Source organism: Rana temporaria, chromosome 5 (genome assembly GCF_905171775.1).
Source record: "Rana temporaria chromosome 5, aRanTem1.1, whole genome shotgun sequence".
NCBI lineage: Eukaryota > Metazoa > Chordata > Amphibia > Anura > Ranidae > Rana > Rana temporaria.
In genome coordinates this window covers 302,128,654-302,147,439 of record NC_053493.1, presented here as the reverse complement: position 1 = coordinate 302,147,439, position 18,786 = coordinate 302,128,654, and the positions used below count along the sequence as shown (strand labels likewise).

The window sequence follows — 18,786 nt, the reverse complement described above, 5'->3', positions numbered from 1 at the left end:
TACCAACGTTTCCTCCCACACTATAAAGTCATACTGGTAGGTTAATTGGACCCTGTCTAAATTGGCCCTAGTATATGTATGAATGTGAGTTGGGGACCTTAGGTTGTAAGATCCTTGAGGTGAGGGGCTGATGTGAATGTACAATGTATATGTAAAAGCGCTGCATAAATTGACAGCGCTATATACTGCAAGTACCTGAAATAAATAAATAAAAATAAAATATGGGCATTGAAAGAGATCACTCTACTACTGGGAAATAAAACGACAAACATTGTAAAGCTAGTAGCCATATTGGGTCAAATAACTGCATCTGGAATAGGAAGGTAAGTTGACCTAGTTTAGTGGAAAGGTTACCTTTCACTGGTTTGCGCATAAGGCTCCACATATGCCTTCTGTTTCTGGTAAATCATTCCTTTGGCTTGATTCTCTACAAATACAATATTTAGGACAATAAACTTTATTACAATATTTCTAGTGGTACAAGTGCAGTTTATCACCTTACACATATCATTTCCCATGGCCAGATACCTGCTATTTAACCACTTAAGGACCGCCTAACGCCGATATACGTCGGCAGGATGGCACAGGCACGTACCTGTACGTCGCCTTTAAGAGTCCAGCCGTGGGGCGGGCGCGCGCGACCCGAAGCTCCGTGACTGCGCCCGCGGGACCCGATCGCCGCCGGTCTTACGCGATCGGGTCACAGGAGCTGAAGAACAGGGAGAGGTGTGGCAGTGACACTGATGGTCTGTTCCCTGATATAGGGAATGACGATCAGTGACGTCATGCCCCCCTACAGTAAGAATCACTCCCTTAGGGCACACTTAACCCCTTAGCGCCACCTAGTGGTTAACCCCTTCACTGCCATTGTAATTTTCACAGTAATCAGTGCATTTTTATAGCACTTTTCGCTGTGAAAATGACAATGGTCCCAAAAATGTGTCAAAAGTGTCCGATGTGTTCGCCATAATGTCGCAGTCACGGAAAAAAAAATATATATATAAAAATCGCTGATCGCCGCCATTACTAGTAAAAAAATAAGTATATTAATATAAATTTTAATACAAATGCCATAAAACCATCCCCTATTTTGTAAACGCTATAACTTTTGTGCAAACCAATCAAACGCTTATTGCGATTTTTTATTTACCAAAAATAAGTAGAAGAATACGAATCAGCCTAAACTGAGGGAAAAAATGTTCTTATATATTTTTTGGGGATATTTATTACAGCAAAAAGTAAAAAATATTGCATTTTTTAAAAAATTGTTGCTCCGCAGAGGTGATCAAATACCACCAAAAGAAAGCTCTATTTGTGGGGGGAAAAAAGACGCCAATTTTGTTTGGGAGCCATGTCGCACGACCGCACAATTGTCAGTTAAAGCGACGCAGTGCGAAATCGCAAAAAGGGGCAAGGTCCTTAACCTGCATAATGGTCCGGGTCTTTAGTGGTTAAAGAGTTTTTGAAAAATATGAGCTTCTGTATGTTCGGTATGATCTAAGGTTACCACAGAGGAGGGCAGTCAGGAACATGCATGTATAACTTTTCTAGTAAAGCCAGTTTTTGGCTGCACTATAAACATGTATGCTTTGCTCAACTATGCATACAAGTTTTTGTCTATGGAGACGGGAAGCACTCACAGCCAGCACCAGCTTATCTAGACAAGGTTTTCAAAGATGTCCAATAACTCAGGGCTGCGGCAGGTACCATGGACATGGTTGCCCGATGCAGACAAAAATGACCACATCAGAAGATGCAAAGCTTGTATCTATGGTCAACTTGGCACACAACCATCACATGGAAACCTGAAAAAGACGACCAAAATCTATCAGCATATTCCTGATAGTAGAAAGCCACTGCAGTTGCAAGCCTATGTGTAGACTGCCTCCTTTTGCCAAACAGCAAACCATGCCCTTTACTGTTTTGTGTGGACACAGATGTAGAAAAAAAAAAAATCACTGAGCATTCAATTAAAATGTTAAACTCTCTACTAGGTGTCAAGTCATGAGTATCTAGTAATTGGACCCAATTTATAGTACATATAATAGCAAAAAAAAATAAAAAGTCTGCCTTAGTGCTGACCTTTATCACTGGGTGGTCTCTTTGGCAGTGTAAAAACATCACCTTCTTCCTTTACATCCAGTCTCTGGGAAGGGCTGGATTCCTGAGTATAGGAAACATATTCCTCATACTCCGTCTTTTCGAACATTTCTGAAAAGCTGTCATGGCCTTTACATTCCTCGGCTGCTACTGGTGAGGTAAGAGAAAATTAGATTTTTGTACTTGCCAAAAAAAAATAAAAAATTCTTGAAGGACATTGAGGGACACAGGAATTCAGAGATGGTTTGGTTATACTGCTGCCTACAGAAGGATTTGAACACTGGCAACCAAAAACAAGTGACCAACATGGTATAACCCTTCCTATTCACAGCATGTCTCAGTTTGGTGGAAAAGCAGCACTAAGGCCGGCCATACACGGAGAAATTTTATTTTCTGCAACCAGACTTCTGGTTCTTTCCTTATTACCGATATATGCTACTGATGTACGCTACTGCTATGGCGCTGTCTGACTGAAAATGAATTCAAATATTCCAATTTCCTCACACTGTCATTGTGTCTAGGACTCCTCCCAAGCTTAAAAAGGCCAGCATCTGTGGTGAGGATTTTACAAGATATCAGAAGGCAACCTGGTCTTCAGTGTTAAATGAATCAGTCTGTCCCAAATTGTGGACTGACTGGTTCTACAATGGCAGGATGTTGAGTTGAAGGAGTCTAAAATGGACCTGGGCAAATGAGATTGAAAAAACTGCCATCAGTCCCAGGACTCTTAGATAGTCAGATAGAACCTCCTGGACTAAAGAGCGAGAGGAGAGGAGAGGAGAGTTTGAAGTATCTTTAAGCTGTGTCAAAAATGAGACTCTGATACTCTGAAGATTCAGGATCCAGCAGAACCTTTACAAGGTCTGAACTACCCACACCACATTGTTAAAGACCCCATACACACGATACAACTATTGTTGTCCAATTTCCTTTAGATTTACCAAAACCATGTAGTGCAAGGGCCTGTCTGATTGCATATAAATTGAATCTCTTAAGGTTTGACCTCAAATTATATGGTTTTGGTAAATCTGAAGGAAAAAATCTACAGAAAATTTCATAGTGTGTATCCAGCTTTAGTCAAAACTTGTGTGGACTGTTCTCTCAGATAATCAAATATCCCTTAGTGATGATGCCATGGAGTGCATTGGCCTGTACATTGGCCTGTACATTGGTTAACACTTGAGGAGCGGATGACAGGCCCTGCAAAGAATGAAAAGGAAACAATGGCATCAGAAAGGTCTTGACCCTAAAGGATCCTAGACTAGAACAGCACTAGAAACCTCAGGGAGCAATGGCATCGGCCTGCTCTCCTCAGGTGTTCCGTTGTTTGTTATGGACTTAGGACACTTACTGTCTGATAACCCAAGCAGCAGAAAGCTCAGGGGCTAGTACTGCCAGCAATTAAAGTTGCAATTTGGCCCATAAAAAATCTGCATCACTGCGATGGAATCCTCCCTAGATAGAGCTAAAAATGAGGCCAAAGAAGAAAGCCAAGGGAGTTTCCAAGAAAAGCACAGAGGGGACAAGCAGAGGGCAAAATTGTCAGTATCAGTTCTTTCAGGTGCACTGGAGCCAATAGTGAATGATAGGCTAAAAGCACCAAGGCCGCAGGACTGTTCAACAAATGTCTGGGATCTGACAAGTTGCATTGCAAGTCAGGGGCAATGCACCTGAGAGTAGAGGGCCAGGCCATGAATATCCACAACCGACTGTTTGTAGTAAGAGAGGGTTCAGGTAGATGAAGGTGACCCAGTCTCTGCAGGCCAGAAGCAGAAATGAACCAAGAGTAAATCCATGTGTCACTTGCCATTAGGAGCAGTGACAGGAAGGTGATTACGCCGAATGGTGGGAAAGAACATACAGCGAGCCTGTGGGGCGGTCCACTCAGATGAGATCAGTGCTCAATCCCTGAGCATTACCATACTTCTGCAGTAAACCAACGAAAAATCAGGAACTTGTAAATAGCACCCAACAGCCCTAATAAGAAGTCGTTTCTGCTGCTCAGCTTACAAAGCCTACTCATTGAGTCATCAGAGACAGGGTCACATCTGGAGCGATGACATGGCTGTGGGCTTGGAAATAACTTTGTGGTTAACACAGTACAGTACACTGAGGTCTGACAAGTGTAAGAGACTAGTGCCTGAAGGTCACACTCATGGGTCCAACCTCTAAAGCTATTGATAAGGAGCTGCTAAACCAGATAGCTGCATTAAAAGAACAGCTCAGCAGCTTGTAGATAAATCTTAAAATTAAAATAAAAAATAGCTAGCAAAAAAAGCTAGACTACTCAGCAGAAAAGTAGTCTATCCTCCTCAGACACTAGGAAAATGCCGAGGCATGCTAGGAGTAGGAGGAGTTATACTGGGCGGGTCACTTTTTTTGCATGCCAGTATCTAAATCTTCCTTTAGAAAGCAATATAACCCAACAGTGTCTAAATTTCTGTGTTCCGCATTAAACAAGAAAGAAATCAGTTTACTGCTGCATGAAAAGCTTATCCCATCAGCACTTCTCTAAAGATATGATGCAAATGACTTACATGTACTGTTGTCTGCACACTCCTGATCTTTCATCTTCAACAGCACGCTGTCATTGACATATGTGTAGTCCGTATCATCAACTTCTGCATTGCCTTGGCTCCCATCCTAAATATAGATATTGATAACCGTTTGTGAGGGTTCTCATTTATCCAGGTCATAGTAAAGTGGTAGTATTCTATTGAACGTGTTCTACTTTGTAAGATGTTACCCTGCTTGCTTATGCAAGCAGCTTCTTTAAGAATGTGTATAGCTTTGATCCATAAAAGGAAGAAAGTGCAGCGACGTTGCTGAAAATTTTGTGCCTTACACTGGCTGTACACGGAGTTAATTTCAGACAGTTCTTGACAAACTGACCGAAATTTTCTCTATGGGGGGCCCTACTGGCACCCTCCCACCCAACATCATTTGATCGAAAAATCGAAGGAGCCTGGCAGTAAGTAGCCAGGCAAACATTGTCTGCATCCAATCAGATAGAGGCTATGTTTGGCTTCTTTTTTTGACAGCCGGTGATGTTGGCTGTCAAAATAAAATAGTGATGGAAGGCATGCTATTTAGCATGGAGGACTTTGCTAGATTTTCTTTGAGTTTAAAAGTGGAAAAATCACAGCTTTATAAAAGTATCCCAAAAACAGCAGCCAAGTGTTCTTCCAGATTAAAACTTAACTTTTGTTTTGATGTTGAGGATTATATCATAATGAAGTAATATTCTTGAACATCGAGTAGCACCTTCTGGACCGGGGTGTCTCAACCTTTTTACCTTCTAGGAACCCTTGGCAAAAAGTCTGAAATCTCGGGGCACCCCTAAAAATGTTTTTTCAGATATACAGCTCACGGAACATTGGATCTGATCAGTGAGCTGTAGACATAATTATTGTAGAAATAGTATTAAAGGGGTTGTAAAGGTAAAACAAATATTCCCTTAATAGCTTCCTTTACCTTAGTGCAGTCCTCCTTCACTTACCTCATTCTTCCATTTTGCTTTTAAATGTCTTTATTTCTTCTGAGAAATCCTCACTTCCTGTTCTTCTGTCTGTAACTACACGCAGTAATGCAAGGCTTTCTCCCTGGTGTGGAGAAAGCCTCTTGAGGGGGCGAGCAGGAGTGTCAGGACGCCCACTAACACACAGCTCCTTTCTCTATCTGCAAAGTAGGGTGTCCTGACTTGCCTGCTCGCCCCCTCCCCCCTCAAGAGGCTTTCTCCACACCAGGAAGAAAGCCTTGCATTACTGTGTACAGACACAAGAACAGGAAGTGAGGATTTCTCAGAAGAAATAAGGACATTTAAAAGAAAAATCGAAGGATGAGGTAAGTGAAGGAGGACTGCACTAAGGTAAAGTAAGCTATTTAGGGAAAATGTTTATCTTTACAACCCCTTTAAATAGATTAGAAAAAAACTTGCCTCCTAAATGTGAAAATTGGGCTTGCTTTTTTTTCTGCACAAAAAAAGGAAAAACACTCAGGGAAAAACCTCACCCGACACCAACGTGTGGTGTGAACAGAGCACACAGAAATCAATTGTTTTCTTTATGTCTTCGCAGAGACCTACATTAGAAAAACTTGGCTCTGCACATGGTGTGATTAATTGCAAAATATTCTATGCAGGTCAAAAAGGTTTGTTTTTTCCATCAGTTTTTAAGTACTTACGGTGTGAACAAGGTCCTAATGAACTATTGTGGTTCATAAATAAGGCAGCAGACTGCGGGAACAGTTGGGCCTCGTTCACAATATATACAGTATGTATAATAATTGATGAAAAAAACAACAGTGACCTGCATAAACTATTTTGGGCATGTTAACACCATGTGCAGAAACATTTATTTTTCTAATGTACAGCAGGTAAAATAAGTATTGAACACATAACCATTTTTCCAGGTAAACATATTTCTAAAGGTGCTATTGACATGAAATGTTCACCAAAATGTTGGTAACCCATGCAATTCATACATACAAAGAAACAAAAACAAATAAGTTAAAAAAATGTATTTGTGTGTAATAAAATGCAATGACACAGGGAAAAAAGTATCACACACATGAAGAAAGGGAGGTACAAAAAGGCATGGAAAGCCAGGACATCAGCTGAAATCTATCAGTAATTAGAAAGCCCCTTGTCAGTGCAAATTAATATCAGCTGTTTAGTCAAAACTGATGGCCTATAAGGCTGGGTTCACACTATACTACACGACTTTCATCCTACTTTGCACTGCTACATCGGTCCTACATTGGTCCTACATCCATCCTACTTTCATGAACAGGATATTACTTTGATCCGACTTTGTGATAGTCTGACTTGTTCTTTGACCAATCAAAACAATCCCAGAGTGAGATAAATTCCTTTTACTGCTGCTGTAATCACATGTCAGATGTCAAAAGTCGGATGGTTAGGACAAGGCTCCTACTTTGGTCCGACTTCAATGATATTCAATGGGCTGAAGTAGGATCAATGTAGGACCAAAGTAGTACATGGAGCATTTTCAAAGTCAGACCGACTTGTGTAGGACCAGTTAAGACAGCTCTCATAGGGAAACATTGATTTTCACACGTCATGCTACATGAGCTCCCAATGTAGGACCGTTTGTCGGACAAGTGTGAACCCAGCCGCAAAAGGTGTCTCATTAGCAAGGTGCCAGACAAGAAACATCTCATGATGAGTAAAAGAAAAAGAGCTCTCTTAAGATCTTTGTGACCTTAATGTTGCAAAACATACTGATGGCGTTGGTTACAGAATGATTTCTAAGCTTTTTAATGTTCCAGTGAGCGCTGTTGGTGTCCTAATCTGGAAGTGGAAAGAACATAATTTCACCATAAACCGGCCACGACCATGTGCTCCTCACAAGATTTCTGACAGAGGAGTGAAAATATTTATCAGAAGAGTTGTCCAGGAGCCAAGGACCACTTGTGGAGAGCTTAAGAAAGACCTGGAACTGGCAGGTACAATTATTAAAAAGAAAACAATAAGTAATGCACTCAACCACCATGGCCTGTATGCACGCTCACTACGCAAAACTCCATTGCTGAAGAAAAAGCATGTGGAAGCGTGTTTAACCACTTCCAGACCTTAGGTGTTTTTCAGATTTGATGTTTGCAAGACTAAAACATTTTTTTCTGCTAGAAAATTACTTAAAACCCCCAAACATTATATATATTTTTTTTCTAACACCCTAGAGAATAAAATAGTGGTCATTACAATACTTTTTGTCACACCGTATTTGCGCAGCGGTCTTACAAGCGCACTTTTTTTGGAAAAAATTCAAGACAACAATAAATTTGGCCCAATTTTTTTTTTATATTGTGAAAGATAATGTTACGCCGAGTAAAATGATGCCCAACATGTCACGCTTAAAAATTGCGCCCGCTCGTGGTATGGCGTCAAACTTTTACCCTTAAAAATCTCGATAGGCGATGTTTAAAAAATTCTAGAGATTGCATTTTTTGAGCTACAGAGTAGCTCTAGGGCTATAATTATTGCTCTCGCTCTAACGATCGCGGCGATACCTCACTTGTGTGATTTGAACACCGTTTTCATATGCGGGCGCTACTCGCATATGCGTTCGCTTCTGCGCGCGAGCTCGTCGGGACGGGGCGCTTTAAAAAATTTTTTTTTTTGTTTTCTTATTTTTTTTTATTTCTTTTATTATTTTTTACACTGAAAAAAATAATAATAATTTGATCACTTTTATTCCTATTACAAGGAATGTAAACATCCCTTGTAATAGAAAAAAACATGACAGGTCCTCTTAAATATGAGATCTGGGGTCAAAAAGGCCTCAGATCTCATATTTGGGCTTAAATGCAAAAAAAAAAAAAAAAAATGTAATTTTTTCAAATGACCAAAAAAAAAATTTGTCTCTTTAAGAGGCTGGGCGGGAATGACGTTTTGACGTCACTTCCGCTCAGCCGAGCTATGGGGACGGGCGAAGGAGATTTTTCCTTCAGTCTCGTCCCCGCTCACCAGCCGACAGCACCCGATCGCCTCCACCGCTACCGACGGCTACGGTAAGCGGCGGAGGGCGCGGGAGAGCGGCGGGAGGGGCCCTCTCCCACCACCGATAACGGCGATCTCGCGGCGAATCCGCAGCGGAGACCGCCATTATCAGATTCCAGACCGCGCACACTAAAGATCGATACCTCGGTTGTGGCAGCAGCTGCTGCCGTTACCGAGATATCAATCTTTAAAAATAGGACGTTCATCGTCGTGCACAGGTCTGGAAGTGGTTAAAGTTTGCTGTACAACATTTAGACAAGCCTGTGAAATACTGCGAGAATATAGTCAGATCAGATAAGACCAAAATGTAACTCTTTGGATGTCATAATACACGCCATGTTTGGAGGTCAAATGGCACTGCACATCACCCCAAAAACACCCCCATACCAACAGTGAAGTTTGGAGGTGGGAACTTCATGATGTGGGGCCGTTTTTCAGCATACAGTAGTGGCAAACTTCATATGATTGGGACGGATAAATAGAAAGATATACCAAGACATTCTTAATAAAAATCTGCTGCTATCTACCATGATGATGAAGATAAAAATGAGGATGGACAATTCATCAAGACAATGATCCCAAACACAAAGCCAAGAAAACTCTTAACTGGTTTCAAAGAAAGAAAATAAAGCTTCTAGAATGGCCTAGCCAATAACCTCACTAGAATCCAATAGAAAATCAATTGAAAAAATAAAGATCAGAGTTCATACAAGATGCCCATGGAAACTTCAAGAATTGCAGGCTATGTGGAACAATGGGCCAACAATCACACCTGAGCAATGCATGCGACTAGTTTTTCCATACAGGAGGAGTCTTGAAGCTGCCATTACCAAGAAAGAATTTTGTACCAAGTATTAAAATCAATTTTAGTTGGCATGTTCAATACTTTTTCCCTGTATCATTCTGTTTTATTACACATAACTTCATTTCTGAACTTCTTTGTTTTGTATGTATGAATTGCATGGGTTATTACCAACATGTGGTTAAATTTCATGTCAATAGCACCTTTAGAAATATATTTACCTAGAAAAATGGTGACGTGTGCAATACTTATTTTACCTACTGTGGGTCTCTGCAAGGACATAAAGAAAACAATTGATTTCTATGTGCCCTGTTCACACCACAATGTTGGTGTCGGTTGCGTTTTTCTCTGTGCAAAAAAATGCATACATGTTGTATATTTCTGTGCAAAAAAGTTGTTTTTGGTGTGCATTGATACAGTGAGCATTGAGTACTGTCAGTTTGCATTGATACTTCCTCCGTAGTAACAGCTCATGTTAACTCAGCAGGCAGTGTAGGGAGGTGTGCAGAGAGTGGGAGCTTGTGGCTGAATGTTGCAGGAGGCAAGATCCTGTGTATGGGAGTGGCAGAGTGCGGAGAGGGGAGCAGGGGCACTCGGCTGGATCCGACTGAATGTAGCAAAAGGCGAGAACATAATAGCTTTATGTACAGTTATGGATACAGTTATTATGAATAATTTATGATTTCACCTCCCACTATATTCAATCTGATCAAGCTATGGGCTTCCGTTCTCTGTAGTCAGTGCTGCTATAAATAGGATGTCACCCCTTGTTCTCTGCTCCCCCCTCCGTAGTCTGCATTCACCCCTTGAAACAGGAGCTTAACATATGATCCAGTCATGTGCTCCTTTTCTCTGCCCCCCCCCCCCTCCACAGTGTACATCACCGCTACCATTCAGACAGACATCATGCCTCCCAATCCAGCCATGTGCTCCAGCTCTCTGCTCCCCCCCCTCTGTAGTTTGCATCACTGCTACCATACAGAGAGGCTCTCACCTCATGATCTAACTGTGAGGTCCTGCTCTATGCTCACCTCCGCTGTAGTCTACATTCAGCGCTGAGATAGGACTTTAGCTCACAGGAGCCAGAACAACAGAGGAGGCATCGGGTTTCATTGAGAACACAGGGAACTTTGGGCAATACATCCACCACAATGTTGACTTGTGGCAGAACCCCGGTTGAGAAACACTGTTCTAGACTATATTGTTTTTGTGGGCAACCTGTAAATTTATGCCATATAACAGCTTACATAGTAACTTGATAGGAACTCCAGATGGGCAAAAGCCCAGCCTTTTAGGTTTGTATATGCTTGGGTGAACAAACCTATAATGCATCTGTGACAGTTGTGCAGCCATTTAAACATTCTGCAGTAATGGTAGGGTCAGCACTTTGTGTTAGAATTGGCAAAATTGTATGATCTTAGCACAGTCTGGGGTCTTTTCATATAAAGATTAATATACATTTTTTAGATGTTGTCTGGAGCAAATATACAGGGGACCGCATTTCAACTTGAACAGTTTTGGCCTCGTTATCGATATTAAATATAAGAATTTTTTGATCTGGGTGTAAGCTTATATAAGGTATAGGGAGGAGCAAGAAAGATGGGGTATGTGAACTAGAACAACATTTTGGCTTCTGAGTAGTTAATAGCGAGTCCTAAGCAATGGCCCAAAGTAATTTATGGCATCGAAGACAGTTTTGAAGGAGTTCTAGGGATTAGCATAGATGCAATTATAAACTTAATTCCTATGCATTCTCAACTCTTGGACTAAAAGGTGGGTGTGTATTCTGTCTGGCAAATTTCAGATTAAGGGGGACATAGTAGCAAAGAAAGGGCACCGGAAATTTGTTTAAATGGAACCCGCAGAATGGTGTTACCTTATTCTCCATCACAGTGACATCCATTTTATACTGAGAAAGGTTTGCCCCTGGGTCAATGCTCCATTGCATGTTGTCGACAGATGCTTTCCCTGAGAAGCAGAAAACATTATCTGCAGTTACTTTCCAGACTGGAAATGACAGTATTATAGTTTAGTATTATCATTTAATAACAAAAAAAACGAAGCCAAGGAAAGATGGAAAAATCTCCAAAAGGCATCAAATTACAGATTAGACATTCTTATTATTATGTCAAAAAAAGTAAGATTTTAATTTCCATCATTTACACTTTCAAAGTTACAGAAAACAAAAAAAATGGCATCTGCAAAAGTTTGGGCATCCTGCAGAGTTAATATCTTGTACTGCCTCCTTTGGCAAGTATCACAGCTTGTAAACGCTTTTTGTAGCCAGTCAAGAGTCTTTCAATTCTTGTTTGAGGTATATTTGCCCATTCTTCCTTACAAAAGTCTTCCAGTTCTTTGAGATGTCTGGGCTGTCTGTCATGCACTGCTCTTTTAAGGTCTATCCATAGATTTCCAATTATGTTGAGGTCAGGAGATTGTGAAGGCTATGGCAAAACCTTCAGTTTACGCCTCTTGATGTAATCCCCCGTGGATTTTGAGGTGTGTTTAGGATCATTATGCATTTGTAGAAGCCATCCTCTCTTTAACTTCAGCTTTTTCACAGATGGCATCAAGTTACCATCCAAAATTTGCTGATATTTTATTGAATCCATTTTTCCTTCTACTCGTGAAATGTTCCCTGTGCCACTGGCTGAAATACAACCCCAAAGCATGATTGATCCACCCCCATGCTTAACAGTTGGACAGAGGATCTTTTCATTAAATTCTGTGCCCTTTCTTCTCAAAACGTACCTTTGCTCATTCCGGCCAAAAAGTTCTATTTTAACCTCATCGGTCCACAGAACTTGTTTCCAAAATGCATCAGGCTTGTCTATATGTTCATTTGCAAAGTTCAAACGCTTATTTTTGTGGTGAGGACGTAGAAGAGGTTTTCTTCTGATGACTCTTCCATGAAGACCATATTTGTACAAGTATCTCTTTATAGTGGAATAGTGTACCACAACTCCAGTGTCTGCCAGATCTTTCTGGAGGGATCGTGCAGTCAAACATGGGTTTTAAATTGCTTTTCTCACAATCCAGCGAGCTGTTCTGTCTGATATTTTTCTTGGTCTTCCAGATCTTGCTTAATTACATTCCGCTTAATTACATTTCTTAATTACATTCCGAACAGAAGATATTGACATCTGAAAACGCTTTGCTATCTTCTTATAGCCTTCTCCAGCTTTGTGAACATCAACTATTTTCAGTTTCAGTTTTCTAGACAACTGCTTAGAAGAACCCATGGTGCTGATTGTTGGGGCAAGGTCAGATGAGTCTGGGCATTTAAAACCTTTGAGATTGACATCACCTGGTCTTCCCAGACGATGATTGAGAACAATCCATGACACTAGCAGGTCTCAGCTTTGCAAAGGGGGCAGTGCATGCTATAAATTCTGCAGGGTGCCCAAACTTTTGCAGACACCATTTTTTTGTTTTCTGTAATTTTGAAAGGTTAAATGATGGAAATAAAATCTAACTTTTTTTGACTTATTATAAGAATGTCTAATCTGTAATTTGATGCCTTTTGGAGATTTTTCCCTCTTTCCTTGGCTTCGTTATGCACATTAATACAAATTTTTACCTGGGGTGCCCAAACTTTCGATCCCCACTATATATATATATATATATATATATATATATATATATAAAGACTTCAGTAAGGGAGGAAAAGTAAGGCAATGCATAGATTGCTAATGTTATTTATGTTCTAGTGTAGACAGTTTACAGTAGTATAGTGAGAAATCTGTAGGCTGCCATTTTTTATCTCTGCACCTGAAAATGCTTGCTGTCTGGCTGTCATTTTGGTCCCATGGCTTCAGTACTATCGGAGTCAGTGATTTGAAATAACTGTATTCAGTTCTGACTTTACTTACTGCATTCTTGATTTCGGTCATTTATTTAGAATATTTTGAAGCCAGAGCCAGGCCTTTTCACCTAGATGACAGCAATGGCAGCTCAAAGATTTCTCTCAGTACAAGCTTACTATAAATCAGGACTTCATGTTATTCTGCAACCTATTATAGATTGAAAGATGAAATTGGCAGCACCACCAAATAAACTGAATATTTTACACAAAGTGATATAATTTCAAAATTCAGAACAAATATTATGAAAGTCACATGTTCCAAATGAAACCTCAAGTGTTGCAGTCAAGACTTTTAACATAAATCCTGCTTGTGCTTCACAAAGTAATACACAAAAAAAAAAAGTCCTGTGTTGCAAATGAAGCATCCAAGTGTTGCAATCCAAACATAGAATATGAATTCTGTGCGTGCTCCACAAACGAATACACAACGGGCCAGATTCACAGTGGACTTACGACGGCATATCTCCACGTACGCCGTCGTACGTCCGAATGTGAGCCGTCGTATCTATGCGCCTGATTCTTAGAATCAGTTACGCATAGATTTGGCCAAGATACGAACGGCGTAAGTCTCCTACGCCGTCGTATCTTGGGTGCAATATTTACACTGGCCGCAAGGGGCGCTTCTGTAGATTTACGCGTTGAATATGTAAATTAGGTAGATACGCCGATTCACGTAAGGCTTACGTCCGGCGTAAAGTTACCCCTGCTATATGAGGCGTAGGTAATGCAAAGTATGGACGTCGGCAAGTGTATCTTTTTACGTAGTTTACGTAAGTCGTATTTGAATGTCAAAGGCAATGGGCCTGGCGTATCTTATGGAGTAAATTCGACGTGATACTGAGCATGCGCTGTTCGTTAGGCGTGTCATTTACGTGGGGTCACGATTGATTTACATACAACACGCCCACCTCTTCCACATTTGAATTACGCGGGCTCAGGCCGGCCCATTTACGCAAAGTGCTTTGTGAATACTGCACTTGCCCGTCCAAGTTGTGGAGGCGTAGCGTAAATAGGATACACTACGCCCGCACAAAGTTACGTGCTCGTACGTGAATCTGGCCCAACATGTGTACATCAACAATTGAACAAAAAAAATCCTCAGTGTCCCGATTCTTCAAATCCACAGAGGAGATTTTGAAAAATACACCCTAGAGATTTAAAATGTAAAAAAAGTTCATCATACTTTCTATAAAAAAATCTTCATGATGTGAATCCCATCACCAAAATGAATAAAGTACACACTTCCCAAATACTGTACCTGTCTGCACTATTGTGATCCCAATAGCCAGACCACTCCACCTGGATAGCTGCAAAGTGGATTGCCTCGGCTCGAGAATCCACCGGCATTCATCTACTTTAGTCACTGTTCAAATGCTTAATGCTCCATCACAAACATAAAAGGGGGAGGCAGCCTCATAGTCTAGCATTTATTGCATAATAAAATCAAATATACAAAGTAAAAGCAATAAAAAAAACTGGTATACCGCTGTGTAGCGCCTCCACTTGTTTGCATTAACTAATGTTATACACTTCTGTCCACTCAAACACACACAGAATTTATTTTACATGTCTTCACTTTACTGTTCACTTGGAACACAGGACTTTTTATAATGTTTGTTATGAATTTAACAGAAGTGTAACAGTTGTTTTTTTCCCCTGAGAAAGATTCTTTTCACAATGCTGTATGTTTTGATTGTACCAACTTCATGTAAAGTATTCAGTTTATATGGTGGCGCTGCAAGTTCTATACTTTATGTTAAAAAGGATTTACCATATCTCAGCCTCCTCAAGAAACCTAGGAAGTGCTTACTAGCGCAGACATAATTTCATATGGTTATTATTTTACAACATATTGAATAATTCTGACTGTATGATTGTCTAATCTTATTGCCATCTCCCAAAAGCTGTATAAAGAAGGACATGTAAATACTGTGGTGCCTGCAACTAGGTTTATTAAATGGTTGTAAACCCTTAAAAAATACCCAGTAAAGAAGTGATTGGCCTCAGGCGATATACGAAGATGAAACAAATCCTCCTACATACATTGTACCTGTCTTTTTGCAGCCTGTTCTTCTCTGCATCCCTTCTAAGTGCTGAATTGTAAAGATTGTATGAGAGTTAAAGTGATTGTAAAGATTTCTTTTAAAAAAAATGTCTATACTTACTGGCTCTGTGCAAGGTTTTTGCACAGAGCGGCACCGATCTTCCTTTTCTGGGGTCCCCCGGCGGCGCTCCTGGCCTCTTCATCGAATACCCCCACGAAAAGCCGCATTCCATGGGGGCACCCGTGCGGGCGCACTCCCGAGTCCTGCTGTTGTGTCCATTGACACAGACAGCAGGACTCTGCACCACCCCCAGCTCCCATGTCACTGGATTTAATTGACAGCAGCGGGAGTCAATCTACCAAATAAGGACCCAAGACAGTGGCTGGGAGCTTGTGCTCTACACTGGAATGATTGGGTTTACGTAAGAAAAAGGGGGGCTTCTGAGGGGGAACCTTGACACCCGTTTTAACCACTTTCCAGTCTATCCAAAATTGGCCAGTTCTGGGATGGATGAGTGGTTCCATGAAGTCACCCATCCTCTCCTGGTCCTGTGGCTACTACTGGGTCCTGCATAGTACAGAATGAAGTTGAGGGCACACCCACATTTTAAAGCTGGAATGGGAGCAAGGGAAATCATTATCTGGGAGCAAAAAAGAAGGCAAGTATTCTTCTGCACCTTCCCAGGTAAAATAAGCAGTAATTCATGAATATATGAAAAGTGCAGGTTGGGTCAACCACTTATATATTACATACTGACTGGGAGTTCAGTTTTAAAATAAATAGATTGTACAAATTGCGTTACGATACAAAATCCCAGTGAACTTAGGCTCCTTTGCCATGTATTAGTTCAAGGACTGTGAAGCTAAACCTATGCCGGGAACTAGTATTCAGCACTTGAGTTCTAGAAGCATGATATGGATGCAAGACCACCCAGTAACATGCTGAAGACAGCACAAACAATCCCACATAAATCAGTCTTCCATTCACCCTTATCAGATGCCTACTCAGTGTAACGGGATATTTGTCAGGGAAGAGATGCTCATCAGTCATGGAACATTTACAAAACCATGTTCTTTCAATAATGTACCCTCATATAATTTTAGATGTTTTTACTGTGCAAGATTTTCTTCTGTAATTGATATTATAGTTTATAAACACATGTAAAATACGATACCCTTCCCTTGAGAGTCTAACATTATACAGTTTACAAATTTAAAATGAGTCTACAGTGGTGAATATTACAATTTGATCCCCCTGCAGACTTTGTAAGTCCAACCTATGTGTGCAATTATATGCAATTGCTGTATACGTCATTGTGTATCCCTGTATGTTTTGGTCATTCAGGTGCTTACTAATAGTTTCTAAAACCACCGCCTATGGAAGGGAATTCCACATCCTTGCCACTCTAAGGCCGCGTACACACGATCGGTTAAACCGTTTTCATCGGTCCAAACCGATCGTGTGTGGGCGCCATCGGTTATTTATCATCGGTTAAAAAAAAGCCAACTTGTTTTAAATTTAACCGATGGATTCCTAACCGATAGAAAAAAAACGATCGTTAGTAGGCACAACCATCGGTTAAAAATCCACGCATGCTCAGAATCAAGTCAACACATGCTTGGAAGCATTGAACTTCGTTTTTTTCCAGCACGTCGTCATGTTTTACGTCAACGCGTTCTGACACGATCGTTTTTTTAACCGATGGTGTGTAGGCACGACTGACCATCAGTCAGCTTCATCGGTTAACCAATGAAAACGGTCCATCAGACCGTTCTCATCGGATGGACTGATCGTGTGTACAGGGCTTTACAGTAAAAAACCAACTATGTAGTTTAAGGTTAAACCTCTTTACTTCTAATTTTAATTAGTGGTCAAGGTCTTGTCTTGTCTTACGTAAAAAAGTTTTATCCCTATTGTGGGTCACCAGTATGGTATTTATAAATTGAAATCATATGCCCTCTCAAGTGTCTCTTCTCCAGAGAAAATAAGTTCAGTGCTCGCAAACTTTCTTCATAACCAATATCCTCCAGACCCTTTATTAGCTTTGTTGCCCTTCTTTGTACTCACTTCATTTCCAGTATATCCTTCCTAAAGGACTGGTGCCCAGAACTGGACAGCATACTCCGGGTGTAGCCAGAACAGTCTTGTAGAGTGGGAGAATTGTCGCTTTATCCCCTTTTTAATGCATGCCAATATTCTGTTTGCAGCTTGGCATTGCATGCCATTGCTGAGCCTATCATCTACTAGGACCCCCAGGTCCTTTTCCACCCTAGATTCCCCCAGGAGGTTCTCCCCCTAGTGCATAGATTGCATTCATATTTTTGCCAGCCAAATGCATTATTTTACATGTTTTCTATATTAAACCTCATTTGCCATGTAGTTGCCCACCCCATTGATTTGTTCGGATCTTCTTGCAAGGTTTCCACATCCTGTGGAGAAGTTATTGCCCTGTTTAGCTTAGTATCATCCTCAAATAAAGAGAGATTGAATTATTTACCCCATCCTTCTAGTCGTTTATGAACAAATTAAATAGGATTGATCCCAGCACAGAACCCTGTGGGACCCCACTACCCAACACCTAACCATTCAGAGCATTCCCCATTTATCACCAGCCACTGAACGTGCCCTTGTAGCCTGTTTTCAATCCATGTACTCACCCTATGGTCCATGCCAACTGACCTTATTTTGTACAGTAAACATTTATGGGGAACTGTGCTTTTGCAAAATCCAGATACACCACGTCTACAGGGCCTTCCTTTACCTAGATGGCAGCTCACCTCCTCATAAGAATGTTAATAGATTGGTTTGGCAAGAACAATTCATTAATCCGTGCCGATTACTGCCAATGATACCATTTTCATTACTAAAATCTTGTATATAGTCCCTTATCATCCGCTTCAAGAGTTTGCATACAATTGATGTTAGGCTAACTGGTCTGTAATTCCCAGGGATGTATTTTGGGCCCTTTTTAAAAAAAACATTGGTAATACATTGGCTTTTCTCCAATCCGCTGGTACTATTAGTCAGTAGACTGTCAGCAAAAATTAGGATCAATGGTCTGACAATTACTTGATTGAGTTCCCCAAGTACTCTCGTGTGCAAGCCATTCAGTCCCGGTGATTTATTAATGTTGAGTTTCCCAATCTAATTCCATCCTCTGTTAGCCATGAGGGTGCTTCCTGTGATGTGTCACGAGGATAAACACTGCACTTTTGGTTACTGAAGCCCCCCCCGATTCCCTCGTGAAGACTGAGGAGAAGAAGAAAATTAAATACCTTTGCCATCTCCCCATACTTTGTAACCAGATGTCCTTCCTCATTCTTTATGGGGCCAATATGTTTTGTCCTCCCTTTTTTATTGTTTACGGACTTAAAGAATTTCTTTGGATTTTTTTGCTCTCCTCTGCTATGTGTCTTTTGTGTTCTATCTTAGCCGCCCTAATTGCACCCTTACA

At 40.8% G+C, this 18,786-nt stretch overlaps 1 protein-coding gene across 4 annotated transcripts in view; it reads right to left on the bottom strand.

Annotated features, from left to right (window-relative positions):
- RBBP8 (RB binding protein 8, endonuclease) overlaps positions 1-18,786 on the bottom strand; it is a 110,008-nt gene that overhangs the window by 9,993 nt on the left and 81,229 nt on the right. For 3 of the 4 annotated variants that reach the window (XM_040354063.1, XM_040354061.1, XM_040354064.1), the window contains exons 13-16: positions 11,299-11,390; positions 4,638-4,743; positions 2,083-2,250; positions 355-427 (exon numbers count right to left, since the gene is read on the bottom strand). In XM_040354063.1, coding sequence (XP_040209997.1) covers positions 355-427; positions 2,083-2,250; positions 4,638-4,743; positions 11,299-11,390 — 439 coding nt within the window. The remainder of the gene's footprint in view (positions 1-354; positions 428-2,082; positions 2,251-4,637; positions 4,744-11,298; positions 11,391-18,786) is intronic. The other variant, XM_040354065.1, reaches the window with a different exon arrangement.